General features: G+C 46.8%; 1 protein-coding gene across 1 annotated transcript in view; it reads left to right on the plus strand.

Moving 5' to 3' along the window:
• Positions 1-5,452, plus strand: part of LOC143926871 (tyrosinase-like) — a 30,207-nt gene extending 24,755 nt beyond the window's left edge. The window contains exons 3-4 of the mRNA XM_077450912.1: positions 995-1,097; positions 5,072-5,452. Of these exons, the coding sequence (XP_077307038.1) occupies positions 995-1,097; positions 5,072-5,240 (272 nt within the window). The 3' untranslated portion in view covers positions 5,241-5,452. The remainder of the gene's footprint in view (positions 1-994; positions 1,098-5,071) is intronic.
• Positions 5,453-22,006: the final 16,554 nt, after the last annotated feature.

The following is a 22,006-nucleotide window of genomic DNA, read 5'->3' on the forward strand; positions in this document are numbered from 1 at the left end:
AATCCTACCCCATTCTTATACTGTTTCAAGATGTTATGTCAGCAAATCCTAATAACTCCCACATTTGCATATATACCCAATATGGTTCAGTCTATAGATAAGTAGCATAACTCCACCCATTGTCCTGACTAGTAACTCAAAAATAGATACCTACTCAGCAAATCCACTCCTCTCTATATGATCTGCTGTAGTGTAACCTTCAGAAACCATCACTTAACCACCAAACATATAACTTACATATATTTTCAGAAACCCTTATTACTTAAAATATTAATTACCGCAAAAACTTCTTAACAATCCACAAATACCACAAAAGACTGCAAGCTGTCATTGATGTTAAAGGGGGCAATACACGGTATTAAAGAACTGGGGTATGTAAACTTTTCATCAGGATCATTTAGGTATTTTCTGTTGCCATTATGATTTAGAAAGAGTAAACACAGTTGATTGATAATAAATGGCTTCAGCCAAACACTAACCGTGAGTGAAAGAAAAGTTTTTGTGTTATCATTCATATTCACTGAAAAATGGCCAATAAATCGTAAATTCTGCCAGGGTGTGTAAACTTATGAGCACAACTGTACTGTTACTATTGCCTGTCTGTTGCCATGATGGCCTGTTTTGCTGTTTATTAAGCTCACCAATATTAATACCTTCTATTTGCTGTGAAGTGATATGCTATTATGTCACCCAGTACATGATTCCAGTGTATGTGATTTCATAGGTGTACAGTGTGGGTTGTCAGTGTGTGTGATGTCATTTCATAGCAGTGCAAAAAAATATGGCGGCCCAGGCACATGCAGTGGCCAGTAGCTCTCAGCACCCGTGCTATCTGTAGGATGCTGACTGGGAATATATCTGTATTCCATTTTATGATTTTCATTATAGAATGACAACAGATTTCTTGAATCTTGTATAATGTTGGTGTGTGTAGTGTGATGTCATAGTAGTACAGCATGTGATTCTCATTGCATGTTCTCTCTCATCCTTGAAGGCTTACACAACGGCATTCACCGTTACCTTGGTGGAACGATGAGCCAAGTTGAACTTTCTGCCAATGACCCCTTTTTTAGCTGTCACCATGCGAACGTAGACAGGTAAGAAAAAGTCATTTTAGTTTTCAGTTTCCTTTTTTTTTTTTTTTTTTGCCTCTGGGACTTCCCAAAAATAGGTGTGCCAAGCTTGTAGCATCATACCGAAAAAGACTTGAGGCTGTAATTGGTACCAAAGGTGCTTCAAAAAAGTATTGAGCAAAGGCTGTGAATACTTATGTACATGGGATTTTTTTTTTCCCTTTTCATTTTTAATAAATTTGCAAAGATTTCAAATGAACTTTCACAGTGTCATTATGGGGTAATTTTTGTAGAAGTTTGAGGAATATAATGAATTTAATCAACACTGGAATGAGGCTGTAACATAACAAAATGTGGAAAAAACGAAGCACTGTGAATACTTTCCGGATGCACTGTAAGCAGTAATCTAATTAAACAGTAAACTAATTAACATACACATATACCATCCCACAATAGTTTAATAAAGTAAAGTGTTCACAATCTTAATCACAAGAGAGGAGCAGACACACAGAAACAATAGGTGCCTCAATTCACGATGGGAACTCACACCTAATGCCGCGTACACACGATCGAATTGTCTGGAGTACTTAGTCCGGCAAACAATCCGGCGGATAGTCTGGCGGACTTTCTACCGAACGGACTTGGCCACACAGAAAGTCCGGCGTTTGCTAGCGCGATGACGTACAGCACGTACGACGGGACTAGAAAAAGGAAGTTCAATAGCCAGTAGCCAATAGCTTCCTTTTCGTACTTGCTTCTGAGCATGCGTCATTCTTAGTCCGCCGGACTAGCATACTGACGAACGGATTGTCCGCTGAAACCCAAGTCCGGTGGAAAGATTGGACTGCAAAAATACTTTCTAAGTCCGCCGGACTTTACGCTGAGAAAGTCCGCTGAAGCCCACACACGATCGAATTGTCCGCTGAAATGCGTTTCGTCGGACTAAGTACGTCGGACAATTTGATCGTGTGTACGCGGCATTAGAGGTACGCAATGAGAGTGACATACTTAACAATAAACACCTTACTAAATAGACTATAGAAGGAAACCCCAGTATGAGGTTGTTTTGAGCGGATTATATTAACATCTACTCTGAGTCTCACAGTCTAAAGCAGTCATTGCTAGTTTGGGTACAAAGGACCCAAATATGTATCCCAGGCCTAGATTCCCAGAGTCTGTGTGTTTTGGGGAGACAATTCCATATCCAAAGCAAAACCACTCAAAGGCCCCCCACGCACCTCCCAAGAATAGAGCTCCTTCAAAAGCTAGGGCTCATAGTCAGTAGGCGGGCACGTCGGTAGCAGGGCGTTACCGGGAACACTGTTCGTCACAGACGCTGGTAAACAGCCATTGGCAGGTGATCAGCTGTGATCCGTTCACAGCCCATCACTAAACGTAAACATCGAGCGGTAACGAGTTGTTACTGGGTTCTCCTCCTCACACACCGATTGTATGTGAGAAGGAGATTGCGGTAACATCTTGTTACCGCTCATAGTGTACACCAACACACACTGATTGCCCCCCCCCCCCCAATAAAGAGGATCTGTCACCACCCATCAAAGTACCTGTCACAGTTCATCTGAGTACCCGAGTACCTGTCACAGTTCATCTGAGTACCCGAGTACCTGTCACAATTCATCTGAGTAGCCGAGTACCTGTTGCAGCCCTTAAGAGTACCCAAATACCAGTCACCAGCCCATCAGAGTCCCAGAGTACCTATCTGTAGCCCATCAGAGTGCCCGAGTACCCGTCACCAGGCCATCAGAGTACCCGAGTACCCATCACCAGGCCATCAGAGTACCCGAGTACCAGTCACCAGGCCATCAGAGTACCCGAGTACCAGTCAGCAGGCCATCAGAGTACCCGAGTACCTGTCACCAGGCCATCAGAGTACCCGAGTACCTGTCACCAGGCCATCAGAGTACCCGAGTACCTGTCACCAGGCCATCAGAGTACCCGAGTACCTGTCACCAGGCCATCAGAGTACCCGAGTACCTGTCACCAGGCCATCAGAGTACCCGAGTACCTGTCACCAGGCCATCAGAGTACCTGTCTGCAGCTCAAGTTACCAGAGTACCTATCTGCAGCCCATCAAAGTACCCGAGTACCTATCTGCAGCCCATGCCTCATAGAATATATGTTGGGGTGTTTGATTTCCAAAATGGGGTCATTTTGTGGGTAATTTCACTATCCTGGTGCTCAAGGACCTTCAAAAGTGTGATGGGTAGGAATGAAATGAGATGTGTAATTTATGCTCCTAGAACGCCTGAAGGTACTACTTCAATGTTGGGCCTCTGTATGTGGCCAGGCTGTGTAAAAGTATCTCACATGTGGTATTGCCATAATCAGGAAGAGTAGCAGAATCTATTTTGGGGTGTAACTTTTGCTATTTACATGCTATGTGTTAGAAATATCTTATAAATTGTGTACAAAAATAAAAATAATGAAAACGCTATTTTTTTTTACATTTTTCAAAAACTTCTGGAAAAAAATGAACCGTTCAAAAGACTCATTATGCCTCATAGATTATACGCTGGGGTGTTTTCTTTCCAAAATGGGGTCATTTTGTGGGCAATTCTATTGTCCTGGTACTCCAGGGCCTTCAAAGTAATAGGTGGTTGAGAAATGAGATATGTCATTAATGCTCGTAGAACGCCTGAAGGTGCTACTTCAATGTTGGGCCTTTGTATGTGGCCAGGCTGTGTAAAAGTCTCACACATGTAGTATCGCCATACTCGGGAAGAGTATCAGAATGTATTTTGGGGTGTAATTTGTTGTATGTATATGCTGTGTGTGAAAAATAACCTGATAATATGATAATTTTGTAAAAAATAAAAAAAAATCTTAATTTTGCAAAGAATTGTGGGAAAAAAATGACAACTTAAAAAAACTCACCATGCTACTTACTTAATACCTTGGGATGTCTACTTTCTAAAAAGGGTCATTTGGGGGGTATTTATACTTTCCTGACTTGTTATTGTCTCAAGAAATGAGATACACCTGATGTACTGAAGGCCTGATCAGATGTGATCCATTTTCAGTGATTGGCACCATAGTTTGTAGACTCTATAACTTTCACAAAGACCAAATAATATACACTAATTTGGGTTATTTTTACCAAAGATATGTAGCAGTATACATTTTGGTCAAAATATATAGAGAAAAATTACTAATTACTGTACGTGGCCCTTTAAGTGCCCAGCCGTGGGGCGCGCTCGCGACCTGGTGCTGAGCTCTGTGCTCACGGGACCAGCGGACCCGATCGCCACTGGTGTCCCGCAATCGGGTCACAGAGCTGAAGAACGAGGAGGAGAGGTCTGTGTAAACAAAACTCTCCCCGTGCTTCCTAGTGTGGCTGTCACCGATCGTCTGTTCCCTGTTATAGGGAAAGATGTTCAGTGATGTCACATGCCAAGCCACGCCCCCCAACAGTAAAAAAAAAAACACACACACACACACACACACACGTCACACATAACCCCTCCCCGTCCCCTAGTGGTTAACTCCTTCACTGCCAGTGTGATTTACACAGGAATCAACCTACTGGTAGCACTGGACCTACACTCTGCTCTCCCTCCCAGCAGTGACTGAGCTTCCTCTCATCATCAGCTCCACCTACTCTCCTAGCAGTGAATCAGCAGATCAGCTGGCCCTGCTCCCTCCTCCCAGCAGTGACTCAGGAGCTCAAGTGACTGCTTTCAGCTAGTATGGTCCTCAAAGATTCAGAGAACAGTGCAGACCATATTTTAAAACCCTGAAGTCAAAGCTTTGTTGCATCTTCCCTTCCATATTGCTCTCTAGTGAAGGTGGGAGAGAGGTGGATCAGCCTTTAAAGGTGAGGTTCAGGAAATACTGCATATTTGGGTTTTGATCAGGAGGTCAGACTCCATGTACTCGCAGGATCCTCATGTCCTCAGTAGGTAGCCTTCTCTTCCCCCCCCCCCCCACCACCACCCCCTCCTTGTCTGCTCAGACAGTAAGTCTTTGTCTCTTTGCAGGATTGCAGACGAATACTATGTACATTATGGCATCACCCCGGCTTCCTACCCCACCGCAAACAACATCTATGGGCACACCGCTACAAGCTGCATCACCGCATTCTACAACTGCTGGAGGAACAGAGATATGATGAGACCAGGCATTTATTTTGGAACCGTATACGTCTAATCTGACGAACTGCATGGGGGGTTTCCGCAGCTGAAGAGGATGGAGTCTGAAAATGTATCTCTCAAAAGGAAATTTGCAATCATAATACTTGAGATAATCAGAATTATTAAAAACGAACAATACTCACAGAGCTTGATGTAAACGTTGATTAAAATGATGATTAAGATGTTCAATCGCCCACTGCTTCATTGGAAATGCATTGCTATTAATAAATACCCCATGCACAGCGAATGTGTCTTCCAGGGCTTTTTTGTTTTGTTTTTTTGGTGGGAACACAGTTCTGGCAGCTCCGGCACTGAATGTATGTAATAGCAAGGGGTGCTTGGACGTGCTGGAGGGTCTATTGATGCTGGCTGCTGGGGGATCTATTGTTGCTGAGGAAGTCTATGGTTGCTGGGAGGCTCTTTTCTACAGTTGAGGAGGGGTTTACTGTTGCTGGAGGATTTATTCATGCTGGCTGGTAGGGGGTATATAGTTGCTGGAGTTGATCTATTCTTGCTGGGGGGGTAGCTATATTGTTGCTGAAGTGTATTGCTGGAGTGGATCTATTATTGCGGGGGGGGGGGCTATTGCTGCTGGTCTGATCTATTGTTGCTGGAGGGGGGTCTATTATTACTTAAGGGATCTATTGTTGCTGGTTACAGGGAATCTACTTTACTGCTTTTCTTGTTATTTTTAACTACTTGCTGACCAGCTGCCGTCATACTGCAGCAGGTCGGCACGATCCAGCAAATCGCCGTAGGCTCCTTTAAGGGCTATAGCAGGGGCGCACGCGTACCCCCACTGCATGGCAGGGGGACCCGATGCTCGTGGCAGCGATGTCTGCCGGCCACCTGTGATTGCGGGCACAAGAGCCAGAACGGGGATGTGTGCATGTAAACACACAGATCCCCATTCTGACAGGAGAGGAGAGACAAATCTGCTGTTCCTAGTAATCAGGAACAGCGATCTCTCTCCTCCTTCACTCAGTCCCCTCCCACCACAGTTAGAAACACACACTGAGGGAACGCACGAATCACTGTATAAATGTCAGTGGTCCCAAGAGAGTCAAAAGTGTCTGATCTGTCCGCCGCAATGTCGCAGTCACGCAAAAAAAAAAAAAAAAAAAAAAAAATCGCTGCCATTACTAGTAAAAAAAAATAAAAAATACCATAAATATATCCCCTGTAGCTTTCACGCAAACCAAAGATACGCCAATTGCAATATTTTTTTCAAAAAATACGTAGAAAAATACATCTCGGCCTAAACTGACAAAGAAATATTTATTTTTTTTACAGCAGAAAGAATAAAAAATTTTTTTTTTTCAAAATTGTCGCTTTTTATTTTTTTGTTTATAGCGCAAAAAAATAAAAAAACACAGAGGTGATCAAATACCACCAAAAGAAAGCTCTATTTGTGGGGGGAAAAAAATAATAATTTTGTTTGTGTACAAAGTCGCACGACGCAATTATCAGTTAAAACAACGGCAGTGCCGTATCGCACAAAATGGCCTGGTCATTAATGGGGAAAAAAAATCTTCCGGTCTGTAAGTGGTTAATACATTCCATACAAAACCAAGTATCATTTTGTGGTGCTATGTAAGGAATGTGTTTTTAATAACAAGAGAAGTAGTAAAGTAGATCCCCTGTAACCAGCAACAATAGACACCCCTTCCAGCAACAATAGATCCCTTTAGTAATAATAGACCCCACCAACAATAGAGCCCACTGCAACAATAGATCAGACCAGCAACAATAGCCCCCCCCCCCCCAAGCAAGAATAGATCCTCTCCAGCAACTGTAGACCCCAGCAGCAATAGATCTTCCAACAACTATAATACACTTCTTCAGCAACAATAGAGCCCCCCCCCTCCCCGAGCATTGTCCCCTAGTTCCACCCACCCCTTAATTCTGCCCCTTTTAAATAATACACAACCAAATATCATTTTGTGGTGCTATGTAAAAGGGGTGGTATTAGGAGGTGGGGTGGAACTAAGGGACAATGCTCAGGGGGTCTATTGTTGCTGAAGAAGTGCATTGTAACTGTTGGAAGATCTATTGTTGCTGCTTGGGGTCCACAGTTGCTAGTGGATAGCAGAAGTGGATCTATTATTGCCAGGGGGAACTAATGTTGCTGGTTGGATCTATTGTTGCTGGGGGGGGGGTCTGTTATTACTTAAGGGACCTATTGTTACTGGAAGGGGAGGGGGTGTATTTTACTGCTTTTCTTGGTAATATTAACGCATTCCATACAAATTACTTAGCACTACACAATGGTACTTGGTTGTGCATTCAATAAAAGGAATGATCCTGAAAGGTGGGTAGGAGGTGGAACTAAGGGACACTGCTCGGAGGTGGGTAAGGGGCAGAGACAAGGGGTGACTCAGAAGCTGGGAGTACCTGCACCTCTTCTCCGATGGTGTCTCCTATTTGCAGTACGACTGCATATAGATCCATTACGAGAAAGGACTGGATGGGGACTTTAGGATGTTAAAGGCACCAGTAATAAATTTGAAAGGAGTTTCTTTCTAAACAATCAATATTGGTTTTATATAAATTTATTCAAAAAATAGATCCATAATTGTTAATACCGAAGGTTTACAGAAGCTGTGGTCTCTCTAGGGCAGCCCTTTTTCAACATTTGCACCCCAGAGGAACTGGGGCGCCCCCATGACAAGCTGCTTGCTGTGGGGGCACTCGTTAGGAGGGAGGAGCCAGGAGAGCCAAAGAGGGATCAGAGAAAAGGAGGAGAAAAAAAAAAAAAAGACTTAAAGGGGTTGTAAAGGTTTGTTTTTTATTTTCTACATAGGTTCCTCTAAGCTAGTGCATTGTTGGTTCACTTACCTTTTCCTTCGATTTCCCTTCTAAATGTTTTTTTTCTTTGTCTGAATATCTCACTTCCTGTTTCTCCTCAGTAAACTTCTCACCATCATCCGAGCTGGTGGTTAGTCAGCCAGAACAGCTTACTGAACAGCTTACTGAGGAGGAACAGGAAGTGAGAAATTCAGACAAAGAAAACAAAGAAAAAAAAACATTTATAAGGGAAATCGAAGGAAAAGATAAGTGAACCAACAATGCACTAGCTTAAAGGAACCTATTTAGAAAATAAAAAACGAACCTTTACAACCCCTTTAATATCACTTTAAGGACCTTGCTTTGTGCACTGGACCAAATCATTTGGTGGAGGGGGGATTATGATGTGGGGGTTGTATTTCAGGGGTTGGGCTTGGCCCCTTAGTTCAGGGGTGTCCAAACTACGGCCCTCCAGTTGTTCAGGAACTACAATCCCCATCATGCCTAGTCATGTCTTTGAATGTCAGAGTTTTACAATGCCTCATGGGTTGTGTAGTTCTGCAACAGCTGGAGGGCCGTAGTTTGGACACCCCTGCCTTAGTTGAAGTGAAGGGAACTCTTAAAGCAGTTCTTCACACATTTTCATATGTTTGGCTCAGTCTATTCTACATGCAGGAAAGAGTGCACAATGAACGTTTTTTTTTTTTTTTTTTTTTTACCGTACCTGTTCAGGTTTAAAATGCCATATTTCAGTCCCTGCGGCGGTGGGCGGTGTTTCTGCGGGAATCCGCATCATATCCGGTGATTGCCGCACTGTCTCCTGGGATCTCGTGTAATTCATCCCAGGAGTCAGTGCGGAGGTCATCACAACGGGGGCGACAACTTACCAAGAAGCCACCCGTTATCATGGCAACATACACGCCGCTCAGAGCAGTAGCCACTGAGCATGCATTGGAACCAGCAAGGAATGCTGGTACTTCAAATGCCCAGGAACACGGAAGTGATTGCTTGTGGGCTTCAAATGCCCACAAGCAAGATGACATCGGCTGTGGTTGTTTTTTATAAAGTATCGATTAGACAGAAAATCGGACCTGGATAACGGGCATCAACACTACAAGTGAGTGTGACTTTGAAATGAAAATGATTTTTAAACAGTTTAACCACTTAAGGACCAGGCCTCTTTTTCAGACTTGGTGTTTACATGTTTAAAACAGTTTTTTTTTTTTGCTAGAAAATTACTTAGAACTCCCAAACATTTTATATTGTTTTTTTTCTAACACCCTAGAGCAGGGGTCATCAACCCCCGGTCCGCGGCCCACTGCCGGGCCGTAGACTGTTTGCAGCCGGGCCGCAAAGGCTGCACTGTCTGACGAGCGGCGGCGGAGCGAGCAGAGAGATGACATCATCTCTCACCGCCCGACTGCATTACCGCTGTTCCGTGCTCACAGCGGGGCCGCTATACTGAGGCAAGCGAGCAGAGAGATGAGATCATCTCTCACCGCCCGCCTGCATCGCCGCTCTTTCACACTTACAGCGGGGCTCTATAATGCTGGAGGTGAGGCAAAGGAGCAGAGAGATGAGATAATCCCCCCGCCCCCCCCCCCATTACCACTGTTCTCCCTTACTACCCACTACTCCAAGCTTGCCTCTGAACTAATGCACACACCTGTGCTGTCACCACTGCAGTGACACCACTGGCAGGTGACAATCCACATCTGGTGGCAAATGACAAGCTGCATTTGATGGCAGGTGATGTGGCAAGTGACAATCCAAATCTGGTGGCAGGTGACGTGGCAAGGGACAAAATGCATCTGGTGGCAGGTGACGTGGCAAGGGACAAAATGCATCTGGTTGCAGGTGACGTGGCAAGTGACAAGCTGCATATGAAGGCAGGCGATGTGGCAAGTGAAAAGTCGCATCTGGTGGTAGGTGACGTGGCAAGTGACAAACTGCATCTGGTGACATGCGACGTGGCAAGTGACAAGCTGCTTCTGAAGGCAGGCAACGTGGCAAGTGACAATCCACATCTGGTGGCAGATGACGTGGCAAAGGACAAAATGCATCTGGTGACAAGCGACGTGACAAGCTGCATCTGGTGACAGGCAACGTCGAAAGTGACACTCTGGCACATTCGGCATTGTGGTGAGCTGAACTATTTCATTATATATTACAATGTAATAATAGAAATAATGCGCTTCAATCATCCTGACATCATATCAATGATGGTGCCGGGATGATTGAAGCGCCAACGCCAGCCATTGCCCCGATAAATTGTCCGCGAAAAGCCGCATACATCCCCGGGCCTTGGCACAATTTTTCTTCAACAGCGCGGGTCCCCGGTGCCAAAAAGGTTGGGGACCACTGCCCTAAAGAATAAAATGGCGGTCATTGAAATACTTTTTTTTACACCGTATTTGCGCAGCGGTCTTACAAGCGCACTTTTTTTTGAAAAAATGCACTTTTTTGAATAAAAAAAATAAGACAACAGTAAAATTAGCCCAATTTTTTTTATATTGTGAAAGATAATGGTATGCCAAGTAAATTGATACCCAACATGTCACGCTTCAAAATTGCGCCCGCTCGTGGAATGGCGTCAAACTTTTAGCCTCAAAAATCTCCATAAGCGACATTTAAAAAATTCTACAGGTTGCATTTTTTGCGTTACAGAGGAGGTCTAGGGCTAGAATTATTGCTCTCGCTCTACCGATCGCGGCAATACCTCACATGTGTGGTTTGACCACCGTTTTCATATGCGGGCGCTACTCACGTGTGCGCAAGCTCGTCGTGATGGGGTGTTTTTAAAAAAAAAATATTTTTTTTTCTTATTTATTTTAATTGATTTTATTTATTTTTACACTGTTTTAAAAAAAAAAAAAAAAATGGATCACTTTTATTCCTATTACAAGGAATGTAAATATCCCTTGTAATAGAAAAAATCATGACAGGTCCTCTTAAATATGAGATCTGGGGTCAAAAAGTCCTCAGATCTCATATTTGGGCTAAAATGCAAAAAAAAAATCTGACATTTTAAAAAATATATACCTTTAAGAGGTATGGGCGGAAGTGACGTTTTGACGTCGCTTCCGCCCTCCTATGGTATAGAGACGAGTGGGGGCCATCTTAGCCTCACTTGTCTCTATGCCCAGCTAGGAAGAGGACCCGATCGCCTCCGCCGCTATCGACGGCTCCGGTAAGCGGCAGAAGGTGCGGGAGGGCGGCGGGAGGGGGGGTGGCACCTCTCCTGCCGCCGATAGCGGTGATCTCATGGCGAATCCGCCGCAGAGACCACCGTTATCGTACAGCCGACCGCCGCCTGAAGAGATGGATATCTCGGTTGTGGCAGCAGCTGCTGCCGTTACCGAGATATCCCTCTTCAAAAAAAGGACGTACATCGTCGTGAGGCGGTCCACAAGTGGTTAAAACAAAAAAAATGTCAGTGCAGAACCGCTTTAAGGCGTCAGCATACCAAGACAATTTTGGACAATTTCATGCTCCCATTTTTGTGGGAACAGTTTGGGGATGGCCCCTTCCTGTTCCAACATGACTGGGTACCAGTGCACAGAGCAAGGTCCATAAAGACATGGAAGAGCAAGTTTGGGGTGGAGGAACTTGACTGGCCTGCACAGAGTCCTGACCTCAACCCGACAGAACACCTTCGGGATGAATTAGAGAGGAGACTGCGAAGGCCTTCTCGTTCAACATCAATGCCTGACCTCACAAATGCGCTTCTGGAAGAATGGCCAAACATTCCCATAGACACACTCCTAAACCTTGTAGACGGCCTTCGCAGAAGAGTTGAAGCTGTTATAGCTGCAAAGTGTAAAGGCGGCGTCCCAATACTTTTGACAATATAGCGTACTTATAAGAATTAGGTACATAAAGAAAGAGGTGTCGGGACTTTTAAAGCGGGAGTTGCGCCGTTTTTTTTTTTTTATAAAAGCCAGCAGCTACAAATACTGCAGCTGCTGACTTTTAAAATAATGACACTTACCCGCCCAGCGTGCCCGCGATGTCGGCATTCCGAAGCCGATCTCTCGATCGTCTCTCGGGTGCTGCCGCCGCCATCTTGGGTATGGGAATCAGGAAGTGGTTTATTTCCCGGTTCCCTACTGCGCATGCGCGAGTCGCGCTGCGCAATAAGGATGTCTCTGGGATCCGTGCGTTTCCCAGCAGGCAGCGGGGGGACATTCGGAAAGGGGCGTAGATTCTGCAGAAAGGGGCGTAGCTTCTGCAGAATCTACGCCGGAAGTGGGTGCAGATACCTGTACTGTACAGGTACCTGCACCCCCCCTCCCCCCTGAAAGGTGCCAATTGTGGCGCCGGAGGGGGGGAGGGTTCCAATGAGCGGAAGGTCCACTTTAGGGTGGACCTCCACTTTAATGTGTATATTGTAGCTAATCGAAGGAGGAGTCAAAGTGAAAACATGAACAATTATTTGTTTGCCATGGTTGAGTAGGTACATAGCAGACAATACATGCAATAGTGGTACATAACATAACAAATCATGTATCCAAATCATTTCACATGTTAAAAGCATGAATAGAATATACAATAATAAAAAAAAAATCACTGTAATTACAACAGTTATAATGCACAGTATGGCCTGGATCCAAAGACCATATATGTACTTACATGGTCTTTGGATCCAGGCAATACTGTGCATTATACTTCAATTTGTTACAATATACACACCTCATTTAAAGAGGAAGTAAACCCTGATGGGTTTACTTCCTCTTTTTTTCCCTGCAAAGGTAAAGCATAATGGACTACTATGCATCGCATACTACCCCATTATGTGTCACTTACCTGACACAGGAGCCAGCGAAGTCGCCGCTGATCCCCTGTAGTCCGCCGCATCCATCTTGCTGGTGGCGTCTCGCAGCTCCGACCAATGACAGCGGCGAAGCCGCGATGACGTTACTCCCGCGCATGCGCACGGGAGTCGCGTCTCCCAGCTCCGCCGCTGCCATTCGGCGAAGCCGCGATGACGTCACTCCCGCGCATGCGCACGGGAGTCGCGTCTCGCAGCTCCGCCGCTGCCATTCGGCGAAGCCGCGATGACGTCACTCCCGCGCATGCGCACGGGAGTCGACAAATTAGGCAAATCCATTCTTGGACTTGCCGCATTTAGTGCGCCTGCGCGCCGCTGTCTACGGCGCATGCGCCGTAGACAGCGGTGCCCATTTTCGGGCAAATATCTCCTAAACCATATAGGTTTAGGAGATATTGCTTGGACCTACGGGTAAGCCTTAATCTAGGCTTACCTGTAGGTCAAAGTGGTTTGAAGGGGTTTACTTCCTCTTTAAAGTCCCGATCCTCTTTCTTTATGTACCCCGATTAGGGATGGAGATGTCCGTTGTAATGCATCTCATTCAAAGTCCCAAAAAACCCGCCTCTATTGCAAGAATTAACACCGTGGAATGTTCATCCAGGGATTGCCGGATTGCCTTTTTGCTCCAACAGGGAGAAAATGTCTTCCTGATCTCCAAACTAAAGTAAACCATAGGGTTTGGAGGAGGCACTACCAAAAGCATTAACTATGCAGAAAATGAGATGCAAAAATTGCTTAATATATTCACTCATTATATACAAGAGAAACAGAGAGCTTTCATTTCCCCTAAATTTCAGTAAAAATATGGAGATTTCGGCATTATGCATTGCACTCAATAGGGGAAACCGAATTGAAGTGCTTTCTGGTGGCATTTAAAAGGTGCAATGGGCTTTTTTTTTTTTTTTTTTTTATGGATTCTGAGGGTTATAGAAGGTCCTTTCAACTATCCTTTGTGTTCTTCTATAGTTAAAAAAAAAAAAAAAAAAAAGAAGATTAAATATTAACCACTTGCTTACTGGGCACTTAAACCCCCCTCCTGCCCAGACCAATTTTCAGCTTTCAGCGCTGATGCACTTTATATGACCGCGTAATTGTCATTCAACACTGTACCCAAATTACATTTTTATCATTTTTTTCCCCCACAAATAGAGATTTCTTTTGGTGGTATTTAATTACAGCTCGGAGTTTTATTTTTTGCTAAACAAACAAAAAAAAAAAAGCAAAATAAAAAAAATAAAAAAAATAAAATCATGTTTAATAGTTTGTTATAAAATTTTGCAAACAGGTCATTTTTATCCTTCACTGAAATGCGCTGATGAGGCAGCACTGGTGGGCACTGAGAGGCGGCGCTGGTGGGCACTGATAGGCACAGTTAAGGCGGCACTAATAGGCACAGATAAGGTGGCACTGATGGGCACAAATAAGGCAGTGCTGATGGGCACAGATAAGATGTCATGGATGGGTGGCACGGATGGGCACTGATAGGTACCACTGATAGATGGGACTGATGGGCACTGATAGGTGGCTCTGATAGGTGGCACTGCTGGGCACTGGTACATGACACTGATGGGCACGGATATGTGGCACTGAGGTGCAGCACTGTGTGTGCGAGGCATATTGTGGGCACTGATAGGTGGCACTGTGGGCACTGATGGGTGTATCTTTTTGCCATATTTTAGGTGGCACTGGCAGGGGGCAGGTGGGCACTGATGAGCTGTCTACCAGCTCGCCGTGATTGGGACTGATGTCCCTCTCACGGCCGCCGGTGGTCGGCATTTTTTTTTTCCTCGCGCTATCAGCACGAGGAGGAAAAATAGCCAATTACCGGCTCTGTTGTGATCACATGATCAGCTGTCATTGGCTGACAGCTGATCACGTGGTAAGGGGTCGGGATCGACCCCTTGCTCCGATCCGTGATCAGGCGAGTCTCAGACTCGCTGATCACAGAGCGCGCCGCGCGCGCCCCTCGTGCACGGGACAACGTCGTTAGACGTCGTCCCGGCAAAGCAGGTCCGCGCTGTAGCCGTCATTCGGCTATAGCGTGGATCTCAAGAAGTTAAATAAAATAAGATAAACTTACCTACCCTAAATACTAGGGCTGCAACTAACGATTATTTTCCTAATCGATTAGTTGGCCGATTATTGTTTTGATTAATCGATTAATCTGTTAACCACTTCAATACCGGGCACTTAAACACCTTCCTGCCCAGACCAATTTTGAGCTTTCAGCGCTGTCGCAGTTTGAATGACAATTGCGCGGTCATGCTACACTGTACCCAAATGAAATTTTTATCATTTTTTTCCCACAAATAGAGCTTTCTTTTGGTGGTATTTGATCACCTCTACGGTTTTTATTTTTTGCGCTACAAATAAAAAAATACCGAAAATTTTGAAAAAAAAAATGTTTTTTTTTGTTTCAGTTTCAAAACTTTGTAAATAAGTATGTTTTTTCCTTCACTGATGGGCACTGATGGGCACCAATGAAGTGGCACTGATAGGCGGCACTGATGGGCGACACGGATGGGCGACACGGATGGGCGACACGGATGGGCGACACGGACGGACACTAATAGGTGGCACAAATTGGCACTGATAGCTGGCACGGATGGGCGGCACGGATAGGCAGCACAGGTGGGCATGGATAGGCGGCACAGGTGGGCACGGATAGGCAGCACAGGTGGGCACTCATAGGCGGCATCGGTGTTATACTATAGTAATGGATGCCAATCAGTGCCAAACAATAATGCATGCCAATCAGTGATGCCCATTGTGGGCACTGATTGGCATCCATTATGGGCACTGATTGGCACCCATTGTGCTGACTGGCATCCCTGGTGGTCTAGGGAGGATTACCTTTTCCCTGGTGGTCTGGTGGCGTCCCTGGTGGTCCAGTGTGGGCATCCTGGGGGGGCTGTGCTGATAATTGATCAGCACAGACCCCCCCCTGTCAGAGGAGCAGCCGATCGGCTCTCCTCTACTCGCGTCTGACAGACGCGAGTGAGGGAAAGCCGATCACCGGCTCTTCCCATTTACACTGTGATCCGCCGTGATTGGACACGGCTGATCACATGGTAAAGAGTCTCCGTCGGAGACTCTTTACCGAGATCGTAGTTACCGGGTGTCAGACTGACACCCCGCAACAACGATCGCAGTGATGTGCGCCCCCCGGGGGCGCGCAGCGGCTCATAATCCTGATCACGTCATATGACGTCCGGTCAGGATTATGAAACCACTTTGCCGCCGTCAATTGCCTATAGGGCGGGCGGCAAGTGGTTAATAACCTTTAAAAAAAAAAAAAAAAAGTGGGTCAAATTGACTTTCATTTTCAACCACAGTGACGGGAAAATTTGGAAATAATAGAAAACTTCTTGGTCAAAGGAATTCTCAGAGAGTGGATGTGGTTTTCATTCAGAAATTACATTACTTTTAAAAACAGAATGTTAAAAACAAGGGAAAATTTCAAACAAAATTCTTTCATTCAGAGAATGTACAAAGATTTTTCATCTGAATATTCTCATCTGAAAATTGATCGGTGTGGTCAGCATACACACCTACGCAGTTTGCTTTTGATCCGTTTCTGCAGTGCTTTTTGCTGTGCGTTTTGGATTTCTGCGCACGTGATTTTACTGCGTTAATTCGCGTTTTTGCTTTTTTTTGGGGGCAGATTAAAAAACACAAATTGCTTTGAAAAAAGCATTACATGCTTTTCTGCAGCTTCACCATTGAAGTGTATTAAACCAAAGAAACACCGTTTTGCGTTAAAAAATCCCTGACCCTTTCCAAATATGCAGCGGCTGAAAAAAAGCACAGATATGAACCTGTCCTATAGGAAACCATGTAAATGAACTGTAGTGCGTTTCTGCAAAAAGCACCAATAAACATATATAGATGTGAACCAGGTCTAAGACATTTAGTAACATAATGGGGTTAAAAAGACTAAAATGAGCTTTTTATAGTAAAAAAAAAAAAAAAAAAAAAAGGCAGATGATCACTACTGTAAGGGGTTCACTTTTTTACTGTAGAACTGTGAAAGTAATTTACAGTAGTGATTTGCTCTTTTTGTACTATAAAGGGCTCATTTTAGTTTTTTTTTTTAACCCCATTATGTTACTGGCCGATTAATCGATTATGAAAATAGTAATCGATTCATTGTCGATTAATTGATTAGTTGTTTCAGCCCTACTAAATATATTAAAAAATGACACCCTCTAAAATGATAGGATCCTTTTTCCATGCAAATTCTACCTTAGCAGCTCAATCAGAGAAATGAGGAGTTCTGACACTGGTGAAGATGCAATTTTTTTTTGTTGCCAAAATGGCTTCAGGTATCCCTATTCCCCAAATGAAAATGTGCCCCTTACAAAAAAACGGTGACCCCAGGCTTCCGCCATTCTGAGTCTCTTCTGCTGAGGGTCACCAAACTATGGTCTGTCCCATTTATTTTATTTTTTTTAACCACTTCAATACCGGGCACTTAAACACCTTCCTGCCCAGACCAATTTTGAGCTTTCAGCGCTGTCGCACTTTGAATGACAATTGCGCGGTCATGCTACACTGTACCCAAATGAAATTTTTATCATTTTTTTCCCACAAATAGAGCTTTCTTTTGGTGGTATTTGATCACCTCTACGGTTTTTATTTTTTGCGCTACAAATAAAAAAATACCGATGGGCACGGATAGGCGGCACAGGTGGGCATGGATAGGCGGCACAGGTGGGCATGGATAGGCGGCACAGGTGGGCACTGATGGGCGGCACAGGTGGGCACTGATGGGCGGCACAGGTGGGCACTGATGGGCGGCACAGGTGGGTACTGATGGGCGGCACAGGTGGGCACTGATAGGTGGCACAGGTGGGCACTGATAGGCAGCATTGGTGTTATACTGTACTAATGGATGCCAATCAATAATGCATGCCAATCAGTGATGCCCATTGTGGGCACTGACTGGCATCCATTATGGGCACTGATTGGCATCCATTGTGCTGACTGGCATCCCTGGTGGTCTAGGGAGGATTACCTTTTGCTTAGCATCCCTGGTGGTCTGGTGGCATCCCTGGTGGTCCAGTGTGGGCATCCTCGGGGGGGCTGTGCTGATAATCGATCAGCACAGACCCCCCTGTCAGAAGAGCAGCCGATCGGCTCTCCTCTACTCGCGTCTGACAGACGCGAGTGAGGAAAAGCTGATCACCGGCTCTTCCTATTTACACTGTGATCAGCCGTGATTGGACACGGCTGATCACGTAGTAAAGAGTCTCCGTCGGAGACTCTTTACCGAGATCGTAGTTGCCAGGTGTCAGACTGACAACCCGCAACAACGATCGCCGCGATGCGTGCCCCCGGGGGCGCGCAGCGGCTCATAATCCTGATCACGTCATATGATGTCCGATCAGGATTATGAAACCACTTTGCCACCGTCAATTTGTAATAGGGCGGGCGGCAAGTGGTTAAATAGGATCTACATAACATTTTAAAATCTATCGTATTTATCGGCGTATAATACGCACTTTTTCTTCCTTAAAATCGGGGGAAAAGTCGTGGGTGCGTGTTATACGCCGATCCCCACTGTCCGCGACTCTAAAATACTGAACGCCGCCGAAAAATACTGAGGGCCGCCCAACAAGACCGAGCCGACTGCTCAGCTCCGCTCGTAGTCCCGCCTCCCTGCTGTTTCTGGAGCATGCGCTGCCGAAAAAGACTGAGCCGACTATACTGTGTATTCGGCTTGGCTTGCGGGACTGCGAGCGGAGCCAAGCCGAATACACAGTACAGTCGGCTCGGTCGTTTTCGGCAGCGCTCGCTCCAGAAACAGCAGGGAGGCGGGACTACGAGCGGAGCCGAGCAGTCGGCTCTGTCTTTTTCGGCGGCGCTCGGTCTTTTTCGGCGGGGCTCACTCGGTCTGTCTCAGCGGCGGGAAATTTAAACATGGGCGAGCTGCAAATGACACTCTGCAAGGCTGCAAACAGCGCTGGGCAAGCTGCAAATGACACTGATCATTCTTCAATGATGGACAAGGCTGCAGATGCACACGGATAAGGCTGCATTGACGGGCATTTAAATGTAAGTTTTTTTTTTCCTTAACTAGTAGCTGACCGCCGGCCGTCAAATGACGGCCAGGCGGCGCACCTATTGTGGCATATGACGGCCTCCCGTTTAAACAGGGATGCGCGCGATCGTGCGCGCGCATCCGTTTCTTCGGTGGCGGCGTGTCACGGAGACACCGCTCGCCACCGAAGGGGGTGAACAGCCATTCGTTATGGCTGTTTACCACGTGAACGGCCGTGATGAAGTCACGGCCGATCACAGATGGTCACACCCCGAACGTGCACGGCGCATGCGCGCGGTCGCGAGCGCGCTGCGCGTGCACGTCGGTGGCGGCATGTTCCCCGAGAACACTGCTCGTCACCGACGCTGATAAACAGCCATTGGCCGGCTGTTTACCCACGTGATCGGCTGTGATCCTTTCACAGCCGATCACTAAAATGTAAACAAACCGCGGTAACGGGATGTTACTGGGTTCTCCTCCTCACACACCGATCGTGTGTGAGGAGGAGATTGCGGTAACATCTCGTTACCGCATACAGTGTACACCAAACATACTGATTCCCCCCCCCCCCAATAAAGAGGACCTGTCACCACCCCTCATAGTACCTGTCACAGTCCATCAGAGTATTTGAGTACCTGTCCCAGCCCATCAGAGTACCAGAGTACCTGTCCCAGCCCATCAGAGTACCCGAGTACCTGTCCCGGCCCATCAGAGTACCCGAGTACCTGTCCCGGCCCATCAGAGTACCCGAGTACCTGTCCCGGCCCATCAGAGTACCCGAGTACCTGTCCCGGCCCATCAGAGTACCCGAGTACCTGTCCCGGCCCATCAGAGTACCCGAGTACCTGTCCCGGCCCATCAGAGTACCCGAGTACCTGTCCCGGCCCATCAGAGTACCCGAGTACCTGTCCCGGCCCATCAGAGTACCCGAGTACCTGTCCCGGCCCATCAGAGTACCCGAGTACCTGTCCCGGCCCATCAGAGTACCCGAGTACCTGTCCCGGCCCATCTGAGTACCCGAGTACCTGTCCCGGCCCATCTGAGTACCCGAGTACCTGTCCCGGCCCATCTGAGTACCCGAGTACCTGTCCCGGCCCATCTGAGTACCCGAGTACCTGTCCCGGCCCATCTGAGTACCCGAGTACCTGTCCCGGCCCATCTGAGTACCCGAGTACCTGTCCCGGCCCATCAGAGTACCCGAGTACCTGTCCCGGCCCATCAGAGTACCCGAGTACCTGTCCCGGCCCATCAGAGTACCCGAGTACCTGTCCCGGCCCATCAGAGTACCCGAGTACCTGTCCCGGCCCATCAGAGTACCCGAGTACCTGTCCCGGCCCATCAGAGTACCCGAGTACCTGTCCCGGCCCATCAGAGTACCCGAGTACCTGTCCCGGCCCATCAGAGTACCCGAGTACCTGTCCCGGCCCATCAGAGTACCCGAGTACCTGTCCCGGCCCATCAGAGTACCCGAGTACCTGTCCCGGCCCATCAGAGTACCCGAGTACCTGTCCCGGCCCATCAGAGTACCCGAGTACCTGTCCCGGCCCATCAGAGTACCCGAGTACCAGTCCCGGCCCATCAGAGTACCCGAGTACCTGTCCCGGCCCATCAGAGTACCCGAGTACCTGTCACGGCACATCAGAGTACCCGAGTACCTGTCACGGCACATCAGAGTACCCGAGTACCTGTCACGGCACATCAGAGTACCCGAGTACCTGTCACGGCACATCAGAGTACCAGAGTACCTGTCACGGCACATCAGAGTACCCGAGTACCTGTCACGGCACATCAGAGTACCCGAGTACCTGTCACGGCCCATCAGGGTACCCGAGTACCTGTCACGGCCCATCAGGGTACCCGAGTACCTGTCACGGCCCATCAGGGTACCCGAGTACCTGTCACGGCCCATCAGGGTACCCGAGTACCTGTCACGGCCCATCAGGGTACCCGAGTACCTGTCACAGTCCATCAGGGTACCCGAGTACCTGTCACGGTCCATCAGGGTACCAGAGTACCTGTCACAGTCCATTAGAGTACCGAGTACCTGTCACAGTCCATTAGAGTACCGAGTACCTGTCACAGTCCATTAGAGTACCGAGTACCTGTCACAGCCCATCTGAGTACCCGAGTACCTGTTCCAGTCCATCTGTGTACCAGAGTACCTGTCACAGTCCATCTGAGTACCCGAGTACCTGTCACAGTCCATATGAGTACCTGTCACCGCCCTTCAGAGTACCCAAATACCAGTCACCAAACCATCAGAGTACCTGTCACCAGGCCATCAGAGTACCTGAGTACTTGTCACCAGGCCATCAGAGTACCCGAGTACCTGTCACCAGGCCATCAGAGTACCCGAGTACCTGTCATAGGCCATCAGAGTACCCGAGTACCTGTCATAGGCCATCAGAGTACCCGAGTACCTGTCACCAGGCCATCAGAGTACCCGAGTACCTGTCACCAGGCCATCAGAGTACCCGAGTACCTGTCACCAGGCCATCAGAGTACCCGAGTACCTGTCACCAGGCCATCAGAGTACCCGAGTACCTGTCACCAGGCCATCAGAGTACCCGAGTACCTGTCACCAGGCCATCAGAGTACTCGAGTACCTGTCACCAGGCCATCAGAGTACCCGAGTACCTGTCACCAGTCCATCAGAGTACCCGAGTACCTATTTGCAGCCCATGTCTCATAGAATATACGTTGGGGTGTTTGCTTTCCAAAATGGGGTCATTTTGTGGGTAATTTCACTATCCTGGTGCTCAAGGACCTTCAAAAGTGTGATGGGTAGGAATGAAATGAGATGTGTCATTTATGCTCCTAGAACGCCTGAACGTACTACTTCAATGTTCGGCCTCTCTATGTGGCCAGGCTGTGTAAAAGTCCTACACATGTGGTATTGCCATACTCGGGAGGAGTAGCAGAATGTATTTTGGGGTGTAATTTTTGCTATATACATGCTATGTGTTAGAAATATCTTATAAATTGACAATTTTGTGTAAAAAAAAAAAAAAGCGTTTTAATTTTTTTCCACATATTCCAAAAACTTCTGGAAAAAAATGAACCGTTCAAAAGACTCATTATGCCTCACAGATTATACATTGGGGTGTTTGCTTTCCAAAAT

Source organism: Lithobates pipiens, unplaced genomic scaffold, assembly GCF_037356315.1.
Source record: "Lithobates pipiens isolate NorthernLeopardFrog02 unplaced genomic scaffold, aLitPip1_a1.2 Scaffold_23, whole genome shotgun sequence".
NCBI classification, from domain to species: Eukaryota; Metazoa; Chordata; class Amphibia; order Anura; family Ranidae; genus Lithobates; species Lithobates pipiens.